The following is a 19,847-nucleotide window of genomic DNA, read 5'->3' as shown; positions in this document are numbered from 1 at the left end:
ATTGCGAGTGATTTGAGGACGGATCTGTGAGGAAAAATATCACACATGGACAACTGTTTCAGCTGTTTTATTAAAATAAAAAGTGTGTTATTATGAAAAAGTGTATCAGCCTACTTTACTGTCTGATTTACGTGGCTCCCTTCAGCTGCTCCCCTCTCCCACATGCCCCTCCGCGCTCCGCTCCGCTCTCCCTCTACGGCGCTACGCTGCGAATACTCGAGTACTACTCGAATAGTGACCCCGAACATTCGGATAGTAAAATATGCTACTCATTGCAGCCCTAGTATATGCTCATTCACTTTGTTGCTTAGAGTTGGATGATAAGACTCATACCACTCTCATATCTCCTGTTGGATATGAAGCTCCAGCCAGGACTCGCTTAGCTTAGCCTAGGAAAACAGCTCTGCCCTATAAAGGCAAAGTGCAGTATCTGCATTTTTTTCTTTTTCTTTTTTTTGACCAATCAAAAGTGTGGCATATTATCTTCAATCTGGTAGAATTTGATATTGGTACTGCTAAAATTTCCAGAGTTATTAGGCTTTTTATTTTGCTGTCCATCCAATAAAGCACTGTGAAACCAAGGCAAAGTGCAGTATCTGTAAGCCAAAGTGCAGTATCTGCACCAAAACCAAGGCAATGTGCAGTATCTGCCATAAAACGGTCAAAATTGGTCAGAAAGACAAACTACAAAATACATTTAATTCAGTCCACCTACTGTATATCTAATCAATTATAGACTTGGTAGTTATTCATAATTTGATGCTTAAACCTGACAATGAAAACACAAAAAGCTGTTTTTCTCAGTTTGGCATTTTTACAGATACTGCACTTTGCCTTTGTAGGGCAGAGCTTGCAGGCTCTGTCCGAGGGTAAAACAGACCAACCCTTTACCAAAATCAAAAACTCACTTATTGGTTATCCATAAAAAAAAAACATATGCACATGTTCAATTTGTGTGCAAACAAAAACAGGGACATACTGCAAAACAGTTTTATGCTTGGCTCACACAAAGTGTAATGGTTTTAGCATGGGCTAAACAAATACATGAGTGAGCTTCATGTGCCTTAAGATGTTCGGTTTGTTTTTTTCTTTCTTTTTTATCCTCTGACTGAGTCAGGCTAGCTGTTCCCACTGTCTCCAGTGGTTATGCTAAACTAAGCTAACTGGCTGCGGGCAGTAGCTTCATATTTAGCCTACAGACATCAAAGCGGTTTCAATTTTCCCATCTAATCATCGACAAAAAAAAGCGAATAAGTATGTAACTTTAGATATTAATTTAGAAAATATTGAACCTAACAAATAAGTGGTTGGAGGAATAAAATGTTCCGCTGTGTTTTCTAAGCCTGTGTGGACTGTAAGTGGTATTTGTCAGCCTGGATACTTGAACTTGTGTTGGAGTTAAAAGGAAGCGACTGGAGTCAGCGTGTCATCAGACAGAAGGTTCGACTTACAAAGGGTGGGGTGTTTTATGACCAGAAGTCTTGTACTGATTTCTAAAGTCTGCTCTGATGCAACCATGCAAAATCAGACACACGCACACATCTGCTATAAATGTACAAACATGGATTCTCTCCGTATTTGTTTTTTCTTTCCCTGGGTCTTATGAAATCTACAGAACAATAACCTCTTTAAGAAAGCACAGTTCTGATACGTAAACACACACAAAAAGTTTATTTTACCTCACAGAGTGCAGAGTTTTTCTGCCCAAAGGTAAACAGACCTTTCCCCACAAAATCTCCCCCAGTGTTTCCTGGGTCAGTGAGGCGGTCTGCCTTACTGTAAATCTGGCCACGGCAGTTATAGGGAAGCAGCAGTAATGGTTAAAAAAAAAAACTGAAGCAGGGTCCTCCGTTCTGCCAAAGTTTTATTATCACTACCTTTGTTTGTTATCATAGAGTGAAGATACAGTCGCACAGTGTTGTGGATGCACAGAGACCAGTTAGGCTTGGAAACATAGTGTTTAATGAATTACAGGAATGTTTTGGCCTGTTTCAACCCAAACAGTCAGGTTTGGGGTAAAAACCCCCAGACCTGTGCCCCCACAGTACAGCACTGTGTAGGAGCTGAGAAAAATATCACATCCACTTAGCACTTAGTCTCCACATACACCCCTCTTCCCTCTCTGTGTTTATTATACACACAAACACTTCAGTCAGGATGTGTCTTCATCTTTGCACCAAGGCAGCAACTACTGATTAATGTCATTATCAGTCTTTGTTAGTTTCTGATAAACTGATCATTTTCTTGATATTAAAAGGCCTGTTACATTTTCCTAAAATGATACTGTGTTGTCTGACCGATAATCTTAAACCCAAAGATTTCCAGTTTACGTTCACACAAGTCAGAGAAAATTAGCACATTTTCACAATTAAGAATCTGGAAATGGTTTGACCATTTAAAGGGACAACGAGGAGTTTTGGAAAGCAAAGTGTTTTCATACTACGTACATTTACCATGAGCCTCCGTGCGCACGGTGAAATTCTTGGACCGGCGAAAGACGGACGTCTTGCCAAGAATGTTTTCATTCATCAACAATGAAAGTCGGAGGTTCGAAGACGATCAGATACCGTCGTAGTTCCGACCATAAACTGCGATTCGGCGGGCAGCGTCCGCGAAACCTAAAGTAAGGAAACACTGGCCGGCTCGGCCACCGTTTCCGCCACTAATTAAAATAACAAAATAACGATAGAGACAAAACGATATATTTATCGAAAATTTAACCATTAACAAGTGTGGGTAGCGGAGATTCATCCACATTAACGTGAGACTTTTTTATAACCAAATAGAAACTCCTCGTTGTCCCTTTAAAATAAATCCAGTACAATCTTCTTGTGCTCAATTAATCAGCTACAGTGGCATGCAAAAGTTTGGGCACCCCTGGTCAAAATTTCTCCAAAATGATCTCCAAAAGGCATAAACACACAGATAACACATTCCCTATACATTTTAGCAGGATGGAGGTCAGTCCATCACTTTGGACAATAGAGAGAAATAATCAAAAGCTTTTAAAATGTTCTACATATACCCATACATCCCCATTGTGATCAAATATACTTGAGTGATTGAAAGCACAATGGATACATCACCTCAGCTCACCATGTCCTCTGCAAAACAGTGTTTGAGTGAAACAACAGATTTGGTTGGTCCCTGTGGCCACTTCTATTCAAAGTGTACACAGCCGTGGAGCTGTAAGGTGCTTTGGATGAATGTCTACCAAATGGACTCCATATATTTTAGGATGTAAAGAATCGAAGTAGGTTGTTTAAGTTAGACCTCACTCTGTCTAATATATCCTGTCTCCTTTACCCACTCTTGCTTCATGATGAAGCACTTGGTAGGTGATCAGAGAGCGCTCTAATGGAGAATCTATGAAAGAGACTCAGAAAGAGGGTAAACAGAGCTTTAGTCAGTGTTTACACTCTGTCTCCCTACACACATCAGACCTGATAACACACACACACACACAATGAATGACCCTGACCCTGGAGCCTGCTTGCCCTCGCTGGTCAAATAAACCTGCACGTGTGTAGAAAAAATGCACACACACACACACTTATACAGCTGCATGTTGTCTGGCAGTGCCATTGATAAGAGAGAGATACGAGTCGGGTGTGTTTGGGTGAGTAGAGCTCACAGAGGTCACACACTGAAGGCTTTTTCATTCACCTGGAACATTACCACATTCCTTTGTTTCAACATCTCTGTCTTTCTCCAAGTGTGTGTGTGTGTGTGTCAATTAAAAAAAAGAGGCCGGTAAGTACACTGCCACATTTTCTCAGTTGTTCTATTGCTATCTTGTTTCCTCTTCAAAAACTACTGTCAAGCTGCCTTTGAGCAAGGCATTCAACCTCCCAACAGACCCAGTGCAGCCACTCAGTTGTCCCCTGCAAATGAATAAAGGTTTTTAAAAAAGAGAGAGGGGGGCGTGTGCCGCTCGAGAGCAACGAGGAAATAAGGTTGAAATCAGAGATAGGTTTAGGTTTAGGTTTATTTGTTTAGCACAAAAAAAAATGCGTATAATGCTGCGCAAGGAGGGAACGAATCCTCGCGAACTTGTACAAGGTTCCACCCCTGTCAATAATACAAAACAAGAGACAAGCAGACAACATACATGAGCAAAACAAAAACAGAAGACAAAAGATCAATAGCAGCGGGAATCAAGGTAGGACTTGAAGCAACAAACAGCAAAGAAATATGGGGCAAAAGCAGAACAATGACAGAGAAAATATAGTTAAAGAGCGAGTAGGGAAAGATAATTAAGTTCCTGTGGAAAGATACACTGCAAAAACTCAAAATCTTTACAAGACTTTTTGTCTTATTTCTTGTCAAAATGTCTCATTTCTAGTCAAAACTAATCTCTTTCCACTTAAAATAAGACTCATCACCTAAAAAGTAACTTGTTTTTTAGATCATTTTCACTTGTTTAAGTAAGATAAGAAATAAGTAGAAAAACCACACAAGTTTTTTGTGCTTATAAGGGGAAAAAAAACTTGCTCCACTATCAGATTTTTCTACTTATTTCATGTGAAAATATGCTTGAAAGAAGCAAAATGTGTCTTAAAAAAAGCTACTTTTTATTTAATGAGTCTTATTGTAAGTATAATGAGATTTGTTTTGCAATGTAGAGGAATGTGTATGGGGCTTCAGGAGGAATCAGTGTGTGGACACACGCAGCGTTCCTCCGGTCAGGCCGCTAGAGAGGAGCTGGGTGACGGCAGAGGGATAAGAGGGAGCAGGTCAGAGGCTCCGCCGTGCTGTAAATACTTCACATGTTGGAGGAGTACATGAGGTCAAACAGCACATCAGCAGCTTCCTCTGCGGCCTGCAGATCTTTGGCCTTCTATCGTGTTTATGGTGTTACTGAATCTATTTCCAATCCAGGAATTTGGCAAATGCTCTTCACAGAGGAGCAGATGTTGTATTTCATAGCCCACCCACCTGCTCAGTCAGAAGAGCCTCTGACTGCCTTCTCACCTGAGCTGGAATGAATGAATGAAGGGTTTATGTTACCTCTGTTGCTGACTTCTGCCTTTCTGAATGGTCAGTAAATCATTATGACAATCCTATCTGGATCAATTACAAGCAGGAAAATAAGGAAATACTAGGTTGCCAGATTGTGAAAAAAAAACATTTTTTACCTGATCATCTTCAGTCCCTCTGTCTGCCTCTTCTTCATCCTCTCTTTTCAATATGCCATACACACAGGGCCGTTGTATAGGGGAGAAAGGTGATGATAATTCTAGTCTAGGAGCCCAGCGCCCAGTAGGGCCCACAAAAAAAATAGTAGTCTAATCTTTGTATGGCTGAATTATTCTGCTTAGACCCTGACTAATACTCATAGTAATGCTGCATTAGCATCAAAACAAAGTAAGCAGAAGTAAGTGGTCCGGTCGTTTTCGCTAATGCTGCGTTCCAGGCAGGCTTTTGAAATCGTAAATTACAGCTTCAAGTCACAACTTACGACTTTGTAGCGTTTCAGGCAACCCACTCGTGTTTTTCCGACCTGTTTTACCGGTGAAAGTCACTATAACGGCCACTCGTAACTTCCGACCGGTGAACTCGTACCAGATCGAACTGGTACCACTTCACGGTCGGAAAAATACGAGTTTCCTTGAACGCACCATAACAGTCCTCGTCCCTACGTCGCCACATTCACGGCGTTCCTTGGCTGCACACACAGCCCTGCATGCCGTTCTCTCTCCTCATTGGATAAAAACTGTAGGATACGATAAATGTTTTCTCTTCGGCTCAGAGCAGAGCAGAGTGACTGACAGACCTGTGTTTCAGTCCAAACACTCTATGTAAGTGATTGCTGTCGGAAGATATAACTATTTAAGACTTATATTAACACAAATATATCACTTACTTCTGCTTTAAATAAAAAATGATAATACATACATAGCCTAAGAAAAAAAGTGGAAAAGTCAGGGGCCCACTTTAGTATTCTTTCAGGGGCCCCAGAAATCCTAGCAACGGCCCTGCATACACATCATTCATTATAGTAATAATGAATGCTTAATAAGTCAAATGGAGTTTGGTGCAGATATTTTTCATCCCTGAGTGTGAAACATATGCATCATAAACTGGCAACCCAAATCTTGTTTTCCTTAACGGCTCTAACCTGATAAATAATAGGTATAGCTGCTATGCATTATTAATATTATGTACACTGTTAATGTTGCTTTCATTTCACTGGACAGTGCACAGTCTCATTAGTCACTACTATCAGTGTTGGAAATCACTAGACTATATGGGCCTATGGGATCTAATTTATAATGTTTCATAAAACAGCTGTGGCATTGAGCCTTTGGGAAGTAGGGGTGAGGTGAGGTGAAGTGTGGGTGTGCAGAAGAGTCCGTGTGCGTCGGTATTTCTCGAAATGCGTTACATTGCTCTGGCAGTGCGGGGGAATGTGACGAGTCAGTAACATGGCTGCAGATCCGACTGTTTTCTCACGGGAAAACTGCCCGAGAACCAAACAGGCGTTTAGAGCACATGTGTGACTTTGTGTTGTTATGTCAGGGGCTTTCTTTTTCCAAAGAGAGAGAGAGAGGGCTGTGGAAATAACGTGGCAGGGCTATAATACGCGACAGGAATATGTTTTGTTTAAAGCCTAATAGCCTAATAAAATTGGCTTTGTCCTACAATCAGCTATAACGTGTAATATGTTGACAACGATAGGACGTTGACTGTTATAGTCCAGAAGTGCTGCTGCTCTTGCAGGGAGTTGCAGAAGTAGTTGGATGCTGTTGCTCCAGACCTGCATACTGCTCTAATTTTCACTGCGATAATATGATCCATCTGTTTATAAAGCCAACACACACACACACACACACACACACACACACACACACACACACACACAGAGGCTCAAGTAGTGTTTGCGGTGCTGTGAGGAACCTGTAGTCTGCACAAGGAGTTGACAGGCTGAGTAATCCAGAATCTGGCAACAAGCGGATGTGGATTTTGCTGAACGCATTCTGCCATTTCTGGGCCAAGTTTGATTTATTTATTTATTCATTTTCTCTTTGTTGTTCTTTGCTGTTTTTTGTTTGTTTGTTTGTTGTTGTTGTTTTTACTTTACACTGATGTAGCCCTATGCAGTTGAGTCAGTGTGTGTTTGCTGTTGCAGCTCTGATCCTGTTCAGTTTGTCCTAAAGTCTGATGATGATGTGTTTAATGTTGAGATGAGGGCTCGCGGGTGGTGGGAGTGGTTTGGAGCGAGCGCTCGCGTGTCACTCAAGCGCAGTCAGCTGCTGGCACGCGCCCTCCGGTGACGTGAAGCGAAGCGCGCGCGCAGCAAAAAGTTTCTTAAAGTGTTTTTGTTGTCCCCGCTGCGCGCGCGCGCGCACACACACGGCTCCTTTTACAAACGTCCTGTCAAAATGTTCTCGTGGCTCAGACGCAGCCTTCGCCTCGGCTGAACCCCGCTGCCATGTAGGCTGGAGGCGGGATCGGATACTTCACCGGATCGTTGCGGGTTTCGGGGGAGCTGCAGCGGAGCGTGCGGCTGGGCTGGGCTGCTCTGGTCTGGTCTGGGCTGGTCTCTGGTCTCTGGTGTGCGGGATCCGGGATCCAGGATCCGGGGGACCGCCGGGGGCGAACTGGATCGCACCACCATGCTCCGGTCGTGGACTGCGCACTGGATCGCAGCTGTGCTCCTGTGTCGGGCGGTGGTGGTGGCTCAGTACTCCAGCGACCAGTGTAGCTGGCGAGGAAGGTGAGGATGGAGCTGAACAAAGGATCAGTCTCATTTCGGCTGAGGAGTGGATATCACATCAGATACTGTTATAAAGGGCTCCATTCATGAATTTCACAGGCTACACTGTTTTCTTAAAGAATGCCACAAAGAAAAGTGGCCTAATCTTTTCTCTTTTTTTTCTTTATTTGTCATGGAAATGCCTGGGACCTGAGTCGCGTGAGTCCATTACCCTGGATTTTGACGTTCAAAGGACTAATTAGTGGCATGGATGTAATTCAGATTTAATTTAATTCTCTGAAAGGGGGGATTGGAAGGTCAGAGTAAATAAGTGTTTTTGTTACAAGATGAGCTCTTATTGTGGCTGTTTGATAGATAGATAGATAGATAGATAGATAGATAGATAGATAGATAGATAGATAGATAATGTATTTTTAATTGTTTACCTTTTCACACTTAGTCAGTCCTCTCAGAAAATGAGTCACCAAACGACTCAAACAACTCAAATGAAGACAGGTGCCTTCATTTGACAATGAGGGACAGGTTTTTTTTGTTTTATATATATATATATATATATATATATATATATATATATATATATATATATATATAACAATCTCCCCGGAGTCCAACGTCTGAAATATGTCTCTAAATCAATTTCAAAAACGTACTTATGATCACAGGAGTGTCTCTGCTCCGGGTCCTGCCTTTAGTAAATACAGCCATATGGTGCCTTTGATCACTCCTTAAAATCCTCAAGTCATAAAGAATGAAGGTCTGTGTGTTGTTCAGTTTACCCGTGCAAAAGACTCAAGAGCTCAGTTGGTTCCCAGTGCTGAGGTGGCTCATGCAAATCAGGGACAGGGACTGCATCCGTCCAGGCTGAGATATTTGTTGGCAGATCTGCACCAGACTTTCTCTTAGTGAATGTTGCTGGATCATCAAATCCCTTCCCTGTGTTACTCCAGCTCTGTTTTTCTATAGCAGAAATATCTCCACTGCTTTTCTTTCTCTTGCTTTTAGATCTGGATGATTTAAACATTGGTTGATGTTATTCTGTGCTCTGAATGAAGGGTCAACAGATGTAAGAAAAAGTCTGTTTTTCTTTGCAGCGGTCTGAGCCATGAGTCACACCGCAGAGATGTGGAGCAGGTCTACCTTCGCTGCTCTCAGGGCTCTCTGGAGTGGCTCTATCCCATCGGCGCCGTCATTGTCAACCTGCGGCCAAACACTGAGTCTTCATCAGGACACATGGCAGGTCTCCATGTGTGCATCAAACCTCGTACTTACTCCAAGGTAAAGTGGGACCACTGCCTTCGCCTCAGTATAGCTAAAGTTTGGAGATCTACTGATTTTACAGGTTTAATAATCAGAAGTATGGTTTGTCTGGTGGATCTAGCTTTTCTGAAAGTGTGTCCTGCCCTTCTGCTTCAGGGTTCTCATGTGTATCTGGAGCATGCCGGGGATCTGAGGCTGCTGCTGGCAGAGGTGGACCAGGCTGAGGGCACGGTGCACTGTTTCAGTCTGGCAGAGGGGGCTCTCTTTGTGGAAGCCATCCCACAGACTGATATCAGCCGGAGGATCACGGCTTTCCAGTATGAACTGGTGCCCAGTCAAGGGCCAGGGGCACATATGTACCCATTCCTGCACCCAGGTGTTGGTAAGTGAGTGCATGCAAACTTGTTTTTTTCCTCACACGAGTACAAAAGGATGGTGTCCTTATTGTATTTCGGCTCTTGTGTTATGATGATGGCATTAATCCTACACATGCGTGTCCTTGTTGGCTTTAGGCTTGTATGGTTTCACTGAGTATTGTTTCTGCTCATAGTTAATGTTTTAACTCTATAGTGGCCACATTTTTTATTACATTTGCATTATAATGCTAGCCTGGCTAACATCAGACCTGATCTCAATGTAGATTGAAATTCTGTCTGGGAACCACTCGTTAATTTTTTCGTATTTTAGGCGTGGTTTACGAAAGCCCAGAGCTGTTTATTGGGCGCTACGAATGTCTATCAAATGCCTGTACGTAATTTATAGCCAATCGTATCAATCATACCCGATGACGTATGTAGAGCGACAGAAATCCGCTAAAATAAACTTGCAGCCTAAACTACTTAAAACACTTTCTAACGCTGCATCGAAAGGTAAAGTGTCTGCCACCATGTTGGATTGACAAGCTATCAACAAAGTCGCTCCAGTGTGTCATCATCGTCTTGCTGCCTGTGATTGGCTCCCTCGTTGAGGGACAAATTGGGTCCATGGTTTCCAGGCTGACTTGCAGAGCGAATAAAACCGGAGACACCGGAGCTGTCGGCTCAGGTCGAGGTGGCGTCTGTGAAAAGTCACCGCGGTAACGCAGTGAGGATGCTGCATTCACGTGCAGTCAGGCAGACGGCCGTCGGTAAAACGTGGGTCAGGTAAACAATACGACATCGCCATGACAACATTGTCACGTGTATTGTCTTGCCTCATGCTGACGGACCACTTGTTTACATAGAGGCTTGTTTATGCCGTTACTCCAGCGGCTGTCGTCCGTCTGCCGTCTGCCCAATTTCACGTGAATGCAGCATGAAAAATACGATTGAGTTGCTTGCGATATACAACCGCAACGCTAGATGGGAGTAATTCCTACACACTGTACCTTTAAGTACCAGTACAGTTGTGGAACAGTTGAACATAAGCTTTTATAATTTGTTGTTTATGAAAATAATATCTGGAAGATAAACAATAAGCACACAAGCAAGAGATTTACATTTCATGTTTGTGCCGTTATCATCAGGTTTTCATCTGATGATAACAATGAAACAACATCTAACAAACCAACTCAGCTAAATATTGGCTGTGATCACTTAACCGCTTCCCAGGTTTCAGTTCTGTTGGTAACCGACCTTCATGCTGTCGGTTGTTTTGTAAATTGCACGTAATTTGTAGATAATTGGCTAAAATGGTTTGTTAAGCTCCTTGGACCTGACACAGCTCACTGACATAAAGTGAACATGACAGACTGGAGTCGAGGCAAGGCTCCTGTGTGCAGCAGCGGGCCGTGCTGTGGTTTCACCCCTGTTTCTTCAGTCTCACCTACGTGCTGCCCCCACCCCTCCACCTCCCCGACACTCCAACCCTCCCCCACTTCCTCGTCCTTCCCCCGTCTCAGACAGTCTTATGAAAACAAGCAGGCCAATCAAAAGGTCTTGTTCAGGTCAAGCTTAGAGGTCAGCCAATCGTCTCTCAGCTGTCAATCAAGAACAGATCTCTGCGACAAGCAAGGAATTTTGGGTAGCCCACCCGTATGAATAAAGCAGTGTGGTGTGGTGGAGGGGATGGCCGGAGGGAGGAGAGGAAGGCTGGAGTGCTGCCTGTCCAGGCGTGTCTGTCTGTGTCTGTCTGGCCATTTTATAGCTGTTTTTATAGCTGACAGGGTCAAGGGGTAATTCTCTGATTACCCTCTCTTCCCTCACCTGCTGTTCTCATTCACATACTCTCCATTTCCTTTGATGTTTCTCAAACACCAACACAGACGGAGAGAGAAAGTGCGAAGCAGACAAAGGGTTAAACGTGTTTCAGAATTACATTAAAACTAATGATGAAAGAACTTCTGTGGTTTCTAAAATGATTTAACAAGAAGTGTTAATGTTATTTTTTCATCCTCTTTTCCAATTTAGTGTCCTGTAAACCTTGTTCAGATGAGGAGCTCCTCGTGGCCGTGTGTACCAGCGACTTTGGTAAATAAATACACAGACTCACATGAAAACGCTCAAAGAAAAGCTTGACATTTTGGGATCAATAGGTTAGCATAGCACTCTGCATGGAAACAGAAGAAGATAGGCCTACAACAACTGTATCTTGTTTGTTTCATTTGTTATTATTTTAAATCCATCATTGCTCTTTTTTTAATCAACTTCATCTTAGAAAAATTGTGTTATGTTTGTTTTCAAAGGTTGATCAGTCTTTAATTGTGGCATCATATAGCTCAGCTGGTAGAGCAGGCATAAACTGAGGCTACAGTCCTCACTGCAGCGGCCCTAGGTTCATTGGGCTCTATGCACAGCTCCACTATTTCCTGAATTTAATGCTGCTCCTTTGTTTCCTGTCTTACATTATTGGACAAACTGATTAATCCAGGTGTGTCTGACCATTGTGACTACTCAGACACACCTGGCTGGATTAATCAGTTTGTCCAATAATTTAAGACAGGAAACAGAGGATCAGGAAGTAGTGGAGCTTTGCATAGAGCCCATTCTACCTGGCGACACGTTGTTCCCTTTCCCTCTCTTTCTCCCCACTTCCTATCTCTCTTCAGCTGTCATATAATAAAGGCCTAAAAGCCAGAAAAAAGAAAACAAATTAGTTAAAGGGATACGCCAACATTTTTTTTCGTGTCTTGCCTCACTCCCGAGTCCATGACCAGCAGATAGATACCATCCTTTCGACTGTGCGTGCAGTAACAAGGGAGATACGGGCAGAGCTGGTGCACCGCTAATTAGCTTAGCTCAAACTCTGGAAGTGCATAGGTAGTGTTAGCCTGCCTCCTACCCGAGCCGAAATCAGCAGTCAGAAGCTGATTTCATTTTAGCTCTAAACTCTGTAAATATATCACTTAATCGACATTTCAAACATTTTTAGGTGGCCGTTTAGATCAGCAGTGTCTTGATAATTTGTCTAAATACCAGCTGTTTACAATTTTGTTCGGACGAATTCGGCGCTACTCAAGCTAGCCATTGTGACCAATGCACTTCCGGTTACTTTCACAAAATAAAACACCCGTTGCCCTTTACATAGAGAAAACCATGACAATAGAATTTGTGCTTTTACTTTGAAATAGGAAGCTAACCTACCCTCGATGTAGCTAGCTTGAACCAAAATAAACCGTCTTTGCTTGAACCCTCCGTTTTGACCAATCCCGTCCCGTTACTGGCATTTGACCGCTCAAGATGCCTTACCGGAGAGTTTTGTCAGCTCTGAGACGAAGATCGGCTCGCTGGTTTCTGTTTAGAGTTGCTGAAGAGTTTCTCTGATGACTTTAGGTGGAGGCAGGCTAACGCTACGCACTTCCAGCATTTGAGCTAAGCTAATTAGCGGTGCGCCAGCTCTGCCCGTATCTCCCTTGTTACTGCACGCACAGTCGAAAGGATGGTGTCTATCTGCTTGTCATGGACTTGGGAGTGAGGCAAGACACGAAAAAACAAATGTTGGCGTATCCCTTTAAAATATAATATATAAATTATAAATTATTTAATATATAAATGAATAAATAAATAAAAAACTTTAATTCCTTCTTCATGGTCCACTGACCTATTCTTCTCTGTCTCTGCAGCTGGGAGCGGGGTCTTTCGAGGCGTGGCGTCAGGTACTAACGGTCACTCCTCCGCCGTGGTGACCCTGAGCCGGCTGTTTCGTCAGAAGAGCAATGTGTTTGTTTGGGGCGGAGCCAGAGGGCGGGGCTGGACTGGACGCGTCAATATTCCCTCTCAGTGCAGCAGTGTCCGGACCGGAGAGGACCAGTACCTTTTGACTGGCTCTGTCCATTTTGGTGAAGCCTGGCTTGGCTGTGCACCTCGCTACAAAGACTTCCTGAAGCTGTACATCGAAGCACGGAAAGCGGGGACGAACCCCTGTGAAATAGACACAGACTGAGATATCAGGATGGAGGCTGTCAGAGAGGATCACAGGCCCGTGGCCGACACTAGAGCCTACATCTACTTCTGTGCAACAGGAAAGACATTGAACATTTTAGCAACCAACGTGCTGCCTAAACTGAATCGTCCTTATTTGACTGTGCAAAACGTGTTTGTGCAGGAGTGACACAGCAACTGAATGAATGGATGATGAGCTTAAATTAATTTTGTGCCTAACTGCTTCAAGTGTTTATTCTCATGACGATGACTGCTTGTGTGATCATTCTTGAAATGAAAGTTTGCTTTGTAAAAAGCTTTCTGTAAAATTTAGGAGTCTTCTGACAGAAGTGTATAGTAATGCAGCTCTGTGAGTCTTTATGTACTGAAGTCTGTGTGTGTGTGTCTGTGTGTGTGTGTGTGTCTGTGTGTGTGTGTGTGTGTGTGTGTGTGTGTGTGTGTGTGTGTGTGTGTGTGTGTGTGTGTGTGAGTTTTGCTAATGATTTCAAATGGTCTTTATATTTGCAGAGAATAAAACACAAGCCTTCAGCCTTCTTTTCTGTTCCACTTACCTTTTATTGGTTAATTTAACTTCCTGTTTGTTTTTGAACGTGGCCGTATGAACCATAAGACCCGATATAAGGACACTCCATTACACGTTTTAATAAACCTGTGCCTGTGTGTCACATATCCTGTGTGTCACTCGGAGGCTCAGTGTGGTGCGCAAGGGAAATCAGTGGTAAAATGAGTCACCAAAAGTTATTAGTCTTTACGATGGCACACATGGATCCAAACAAAGAGATTTTGTCCACTTAAACTGCCCGAAAGAAAAAACCATTATGAGTGTTCAGTGACCAGTAGCTGGCAGGAGAGCAGCAGTGCGTCAGTGCTGGCGTCGCCTCCCCTGTGGAGCTTTGACAAGCCACTGTTCTTGCTGGCATCCTCTTGTGTGTGTGTGTGTGTGTGTGAGTATTCATTCAGTGCTGAGTGAAAGGAGAGGCGATTATATTTTCCTAACTGATGTGCAAATGTTTTTCCCTTGAGTTTCATGAGAAGATCCCTATGGCCTTAGTTTAAACTCCCGTACCTTTACATGGCTGAAACTAGGGATGTCACGATCATAAATTTTCTTGGTACGATTATTGTCAGAGAAATAATAAAAATAACGGTACTACGATTATCACGATTATTATGCATTAAAGGGACAACGAGGAGTTTTGGAAAAGCGAAGCGTTTTCACACTACATTTATGAGCCTCCGCACGCACCGTGAAATTCTTTGACCGGCGCAAGACAGACTCATGTTTTCATTCATCAACAATTAAAGTCAGAGGTTCAAAGAGGTTCACATACCGTCCTAGTTCCGACCATATACGGCGATTCTGCGGCGTTATTCTCATGACTCGTTGTGAAACCGAAAGTAAGGAAACGCTGGTCGGCTCGACCAGCATTTCCACCACCACTAATAATAACAAAATAACGATAGAGACAAAATGATATATTTATCGAAAATGGAGCCATTAACAAGTGTGGGTAGCGGAGATTCATCCACATTAAAGCAGAAGTAAGCGATCCGGTCGTTTTGGCTAATGCTGCGTTCCAGGCAGGCTTTTGAAACAGTAAATTACAGCTTCAAGTCACAACTTACGACTTTGTAGCATTCCAGGCAACCCACTCGTGTTTTTCCGACCTGTTTTACCCGTGAAAGTCACTATAACGGCCACGCGTAACTTCCAACCCGTGAACTCGTACCAGATCGAACTGGTACAACTTCACAGGTCGGAAAAACACGAGTTACGGGCTGCCTTGAACGCACCATAACAGTCCTCGTCCCTACGTCACCACATTCACGGCGTCCCTTGGCTGCACACACAGCCCAGCATGCCGTTCTCTCTCCTCATTGGATAAAAACTGTAGGATACGAGAAATGTTTTCTCCTCGGCTCAGAGCAGAGCAGAGTGACTGACAGACCCGTATTTCGGTCCAAACACTCTATGTAAGTGATTGCTGTCGGAAGATATAACTATTTAAGACTTATATTAACACAAATATATCACTTACTTCTGCTTTAACGTGAGACGTTTTTATAACCAAATAGAAACTCCTCGTTGTCCCTTTAATTAATTTCACTATGAATGTGTAAAATCAAATATAGTCAAAATATAATTACATTACTCATTGTTTACACAAAATATTTCAAGTATCTATTGATATAGGACCAATTTTTAATCCCCTGGGGAAATGTTTGAAGTATTCAGGTCATAAATTGTTATCTATACCAAATGTTTGCGTTTGTTTTTATCATTTCTTGTTTTGTTTTGCTTTTTTTAAAAATTAGAAATAACATGCTAACATTTAAATTCCTACCAATTCAATGTTACGTTCGTTAAATGGATCAGTATCTGTGCATTTACCTTTATTTTTGTGCACATCTGCCAATAAGGCTCCAACATCAAATTTTTGTGAAAGTAACGGTATTTAGGAATCTTTGTGATTAATTAATTGTGGCGTTTACCACGATCAGTGAAGGTGAAAACAAGTAATCATGACATCCCCAGCTGAAACCACGGGAGGGTTTGGTATATGTAGTCTGATAGCACCGCCAGGAACTTCAAAATAAAAGCCTCTTTGAGATGGATGGTTGAGACTGTTTGGGACTGGATGGGTGGAGAGCTTAAAGGAGGAAGGCGGATGTGTGAATAACCTTAGAGGGGTGTATGTGCACCTCTCCCTCCGCCTGCCATCAGCAGTTGCGTGCGTGTGCGCGTGAGATGCTTTCCCTCTTTCCTCAGGAAGAACAAGAATGGAAGGAATGTCCCCTCCCACACATATATACACACACACATGCGCACACACCTCACCCTCAGCAGAGACAAACCACATGTGCTGCGTTACAGAGAGAAATCAATCATTCTTTACTCTTCTTTAATCTTTCCTTTATTGTCCACAATGTGGAAATTTGTCTTTGGCTTCACCACATAAAACCACATAAAAGACCACATGAAATCACACAATAACACACATTAAATAAATGTCATAAACATGTCATTCAATACACAAAGAAAGATTAAGTTCAACATCAGATGATCTGAGCAGCTATTTAGTATTGTGCATCCATAAATCTGGGAGAACTTGCAAGTGATAGGTTTAATTGAAGCATCAGATGCAGAGAAGTTGTGGCACAAAAGAAATACTCAATCACTTCCCATAATGCAACTCATTTACATATTTTATTAGACTTCCTTGACGGGGTAAATGTCCAGCATCCTTTAAAGGTGTTCAGAAATGCCTGTCTGTCCTGTTTGTCGCGCCTCCGTCTACGATTTTCCACAAGTTGACGCACGAGTTTACCCGAGTAAGGACAACAAATTTGATTGGTCGTTATTGAGCGGGCTATTCAATGTTTGGGGCGAGACAGAGCACGGTGTGTGTCTCAGACGTTTGATTGAGGGATGACAGATCCAATATCAGTGGCTGCAACGTGATGCATAATTTGTGTGCCTGCATTATCCAGTGCGAAAAAAACAACAACACACTTTCATCTCGGATTTACTCGAAAATAGAATTTTGCACAAAGCTCATGAATGTACATGAGTCAGTGAGAGAGGAAAGAGCAGATAGTGAGATGTAGAGAGAGACATTAACATGTAGCCTGAAGGTTTAAGATAGATCCTAAAGTCTTGAGAGGGTCACCTATTTATATCAGCACCGGCCCCCTTATACACACTCAGGACCGTATGTGTATGTGTGTGTGTGTGTGTGTGTTTGTCTTGAGTTGTAGTTTGAGACAACCACAGCACACGCGCCCTGCACACTGCCGACATGCAAACAGGCCACAGTGCAGAAACCCAACCCACCACGGCAGCACCCAGTGCCCCTTGGCAACCCAACCTGGCAACAGCCCAGCTCGCCTTGGCATCCTCGCTAATTCGGGACACACTTATCCCTGCGCACACGGGTCTTAATGTTAACCTTTCAGTGTGAGAGTGTGTGAGATATGGAAACAGTTTGTGCCTCAGTATGCGACAGGCACAGCTGAGTGGTCAGCTGGAGTCGAGGGAATGGCTGAGCTCAGGGAAAACACACATGCATGCTTTCACCCACATATACCACCAGTGGCATTTTATAATGCACTGGCCAGGGTGGGGTCAGTTTTGAACGGTGGCACAGTATTTTAGTTTGTAAGTATCCAGGGTTCACACTATTAAAAACAGTTACATTTAACATAATGAAAACTACAGTATGTGTAACTAATACACTTCACAGTCCACATGTAGATTTGTAATTAGAGTGAACACAGGTTTAACAATACAATTAGTCTAAATTGCTGAAACAACAACTGTATGGAAGCTGTAGTGTGTCCCTGTAATAATTACTCTTTTTTTTTCTATTAAAGCAGAAGTAAGCGATCCGGTGGTTTTGGCTAACTTCCTGTCAGCCGATGGAGTTAGCAGTCCCCGCCCTCGTCCCTACGTCACCACATTCACGCGCATCCCTTGGCTGTACACACAGAGAGGACTGCCCCTTTATGCCGTTCTCTCTCCTCATTGGATAAAGGTTGTAGGATACAAGGAAAGTTTTCTCCTCGGTTTACAGCAGAGCAGAGTGACTGACAGACCCGTGTTTCAGACCAAACACTCTATATAAGTGATTGCTGTCGAAAGATATAACTATTTAAGACTTATATTAACACAAACATTACGCTTACTTCTGCTTTAAGTGACTGAAAAGTTTCAGTTGTGCTGAAGTAAAAATAAATAAATGAGTGAATGAATGAATGAATGAATGGATGAAAACATCTCAAAACACATCAGTTAAATTTTTATTTTTTCTAATTGAATCCGTCCCAAATCAATGGACAAATCAATAAATTGAAAAAAGTATTTTCAAAGATATGAGATAAGACTACATCATCGTAACCATAGACTGTAAAAAACATCTGTGACGTCACCCATTGGTTTTGGGGAGTCGTTTTTGTGACTCAAATATGGCAGTAGAGTTTAAAAAAAATTCACCCCCCTCGGAGTGTGTGCGGGGGTAGAAACTATCGATTGAGACCAAAAAGCGTGATGACACCAGGCTTTTAACATGTTTATTGAGGATGTAAAGTCGGCGATTTTAACATGGGGGTCTATGGAGAATGCTGCTTTCTGACACCAGCCCCCAGTGGCAGCCGAGGGGATTGCAGTTTTTTGAATGCGGAAGTGAGCTTCACTTCTCAGACCGACAACTCCCCTCTTGGTTGTAACACATATGACTTTATCCACCACTTAGTTTAGTTAAGTTTAGTTTTTTATTTGCACATAAACAATGAAAATAGTAAAAGGTAGAAGCCAAAAAAGGCTTATAAAAATACCTCCCCTATGTAAAACCACAACAACAACAGTGGTGGTCTTCAGAGTAAGAAGACAACACAGAAATTCACAACATAAAAAACAGAAAAGAAAGAAAGACAAAGAAAAAAAAGAAAGACAAATTAACATAGAAAAATGAAAGATACTGAATTAATAATTTAAAAAAAACAGTTTACATAATGAAAAAGGAAAAAAAAAATTACAAATTGACAGATCCAGAAATGCTACAATCTTAACTAAAAAATGTTTTTTTCAGTTGTTTTTTGAACAAAGCCAGAGTGGATATTGATTTCAGTGATGTAGGTAGATTGTTCCATAAGGATGGTCCTCTGTATTTTAAAGTGCATTGATTGTATGAAGTCCGACAAAAGGGAAGGTGGAAGTCCTTTGAGTGTCTGATATAAATGAATGTCTGAGGAAAACTTTAAAAAATTCTGGAAACTGAATGGCAGATCATGAGATAAATATACATACTTATACATAAACACACATGTTTGGTAGATGTTCACATTGAAAACAGATAACAAATTAAATTTCCTAAAAAGAAGAACAGAAGATTCGTTTTCAAAGAAATGTCTTTTGAATTAACAGAATCTTGTTAAGATAGGTAGGACATGTAGCTGCCCACACAGAATTACAATACACAATATATGGATAAATTAAGCTGTAATAACAAGTTAAAATACAGAATTGATTTACCAATGATCGTATTCTACTCAAAATACCGATCGACTTCATAGTCTTTTTACAGACAAGTTCAATATGGTACTTCCATGTTCATTTTTCGTCTACTATGACACCTAAGAATTTATTATAAGAAACTTGAATTATTTCAACATTGTCTATAAATATTTTGGCTTTTTCCTTTGTGTACCTTTGTGTACTTGATTGCTTTCTCGCCAGCTTTGTTAAAAATAAATGCACATGGCCTAGAGGAGGGTTAGCAAAACGGCAGAAAAGCAACTGGACTTGAATCAAACTTCCCCTTTGATGCAATAAGCAGAAACATAATTTTCCTTTTTAGTTTGAGGGATGACTATTATTCCCCAGTAAGATACGTGACAATCACACTTAATTTTATTTTTCATTGTGGGATAAGGGAGAAATGTGAGTGGAAGCTTTGTGACCAGAGTGGATAGAAAACAGTAACAGTGTCATATGTTCGGATTTTGTTGCTGCT

The 19,847-nt window shown here is 42.1% G+C and overlaps 1 protein-coding gene across 1 annotated transcript; it reads left to right on the top strand.

Annotated features, from left to right (window-relative positions):
• The first annotated feature begins 7,241 nt into the window (after window positions 1–7,241).
• LOC146991036 (meteorin-like protein) lies at window positions 7,242–13,734 on the top strand. Its single transcript, XM_085787480.1, has 5 exons — window positions 7,242–7,720; window positions 8,812–8,995; window positions 9,134–9,359; window positions 11,365–11,424; window positions 13,017–13,734. The coding sequence occupies exons 1-5, from the start codon at window positions 7,620–7,622 to the stop codon at window positions 13,334–13,336; spliced, it is 891 nt and encodes a 296-aa protein (XP_085643606.1). The 5' UTR covers window positions 7,242–7,619; the 3' UTR covers window positions 13,337–13,734.
• Window positions 13,735–19,847: the final 6,113 nt, after the last annotated feature.

The sequence above is a fragment of the Trachurus japonicus genome, chromosome 1 (assembly GCF_045865225.1).
Source record: "Trachurus japonicus isolate A0001 chromosome 1, Traja_1.0".
Taxonomy (NCBI): Eukaryota; Metazoa; Chordata; class Actinopteri; order Carangiformes; family Carangidae; genus Trachurus; species Trachurus japonicus.
The sequence above is the reverse complement of the archived record's forward strand: the minus strand, read 5'-3'. Positions and strand labels throughout refer to the sequence as shown.

Coding starts and splice junctions, on each gene's coding strand:
- LOC146991036 (XM_085787480.1), top strand. CDS start 7,620: ATGCTCCGGTCGTGGACTGCGCACTGGATCGCAGCTGTGCTCCTGTGT. Junction 7,721..8,811: donor CAGTGTAGCTGGCGAGGAAG/GTGAGGATGGAG, acceptor TTTTCTTTGCAG/CGGTCTGAGCCATGAGTCAC. Junction 11,425..13,016: donor CGTGTGTACCAGCGACTTTG/GTAAATAAATAC, acceptor CTGTCTCTGCAG/CTGGGAGCGGGGTCTTTCGA.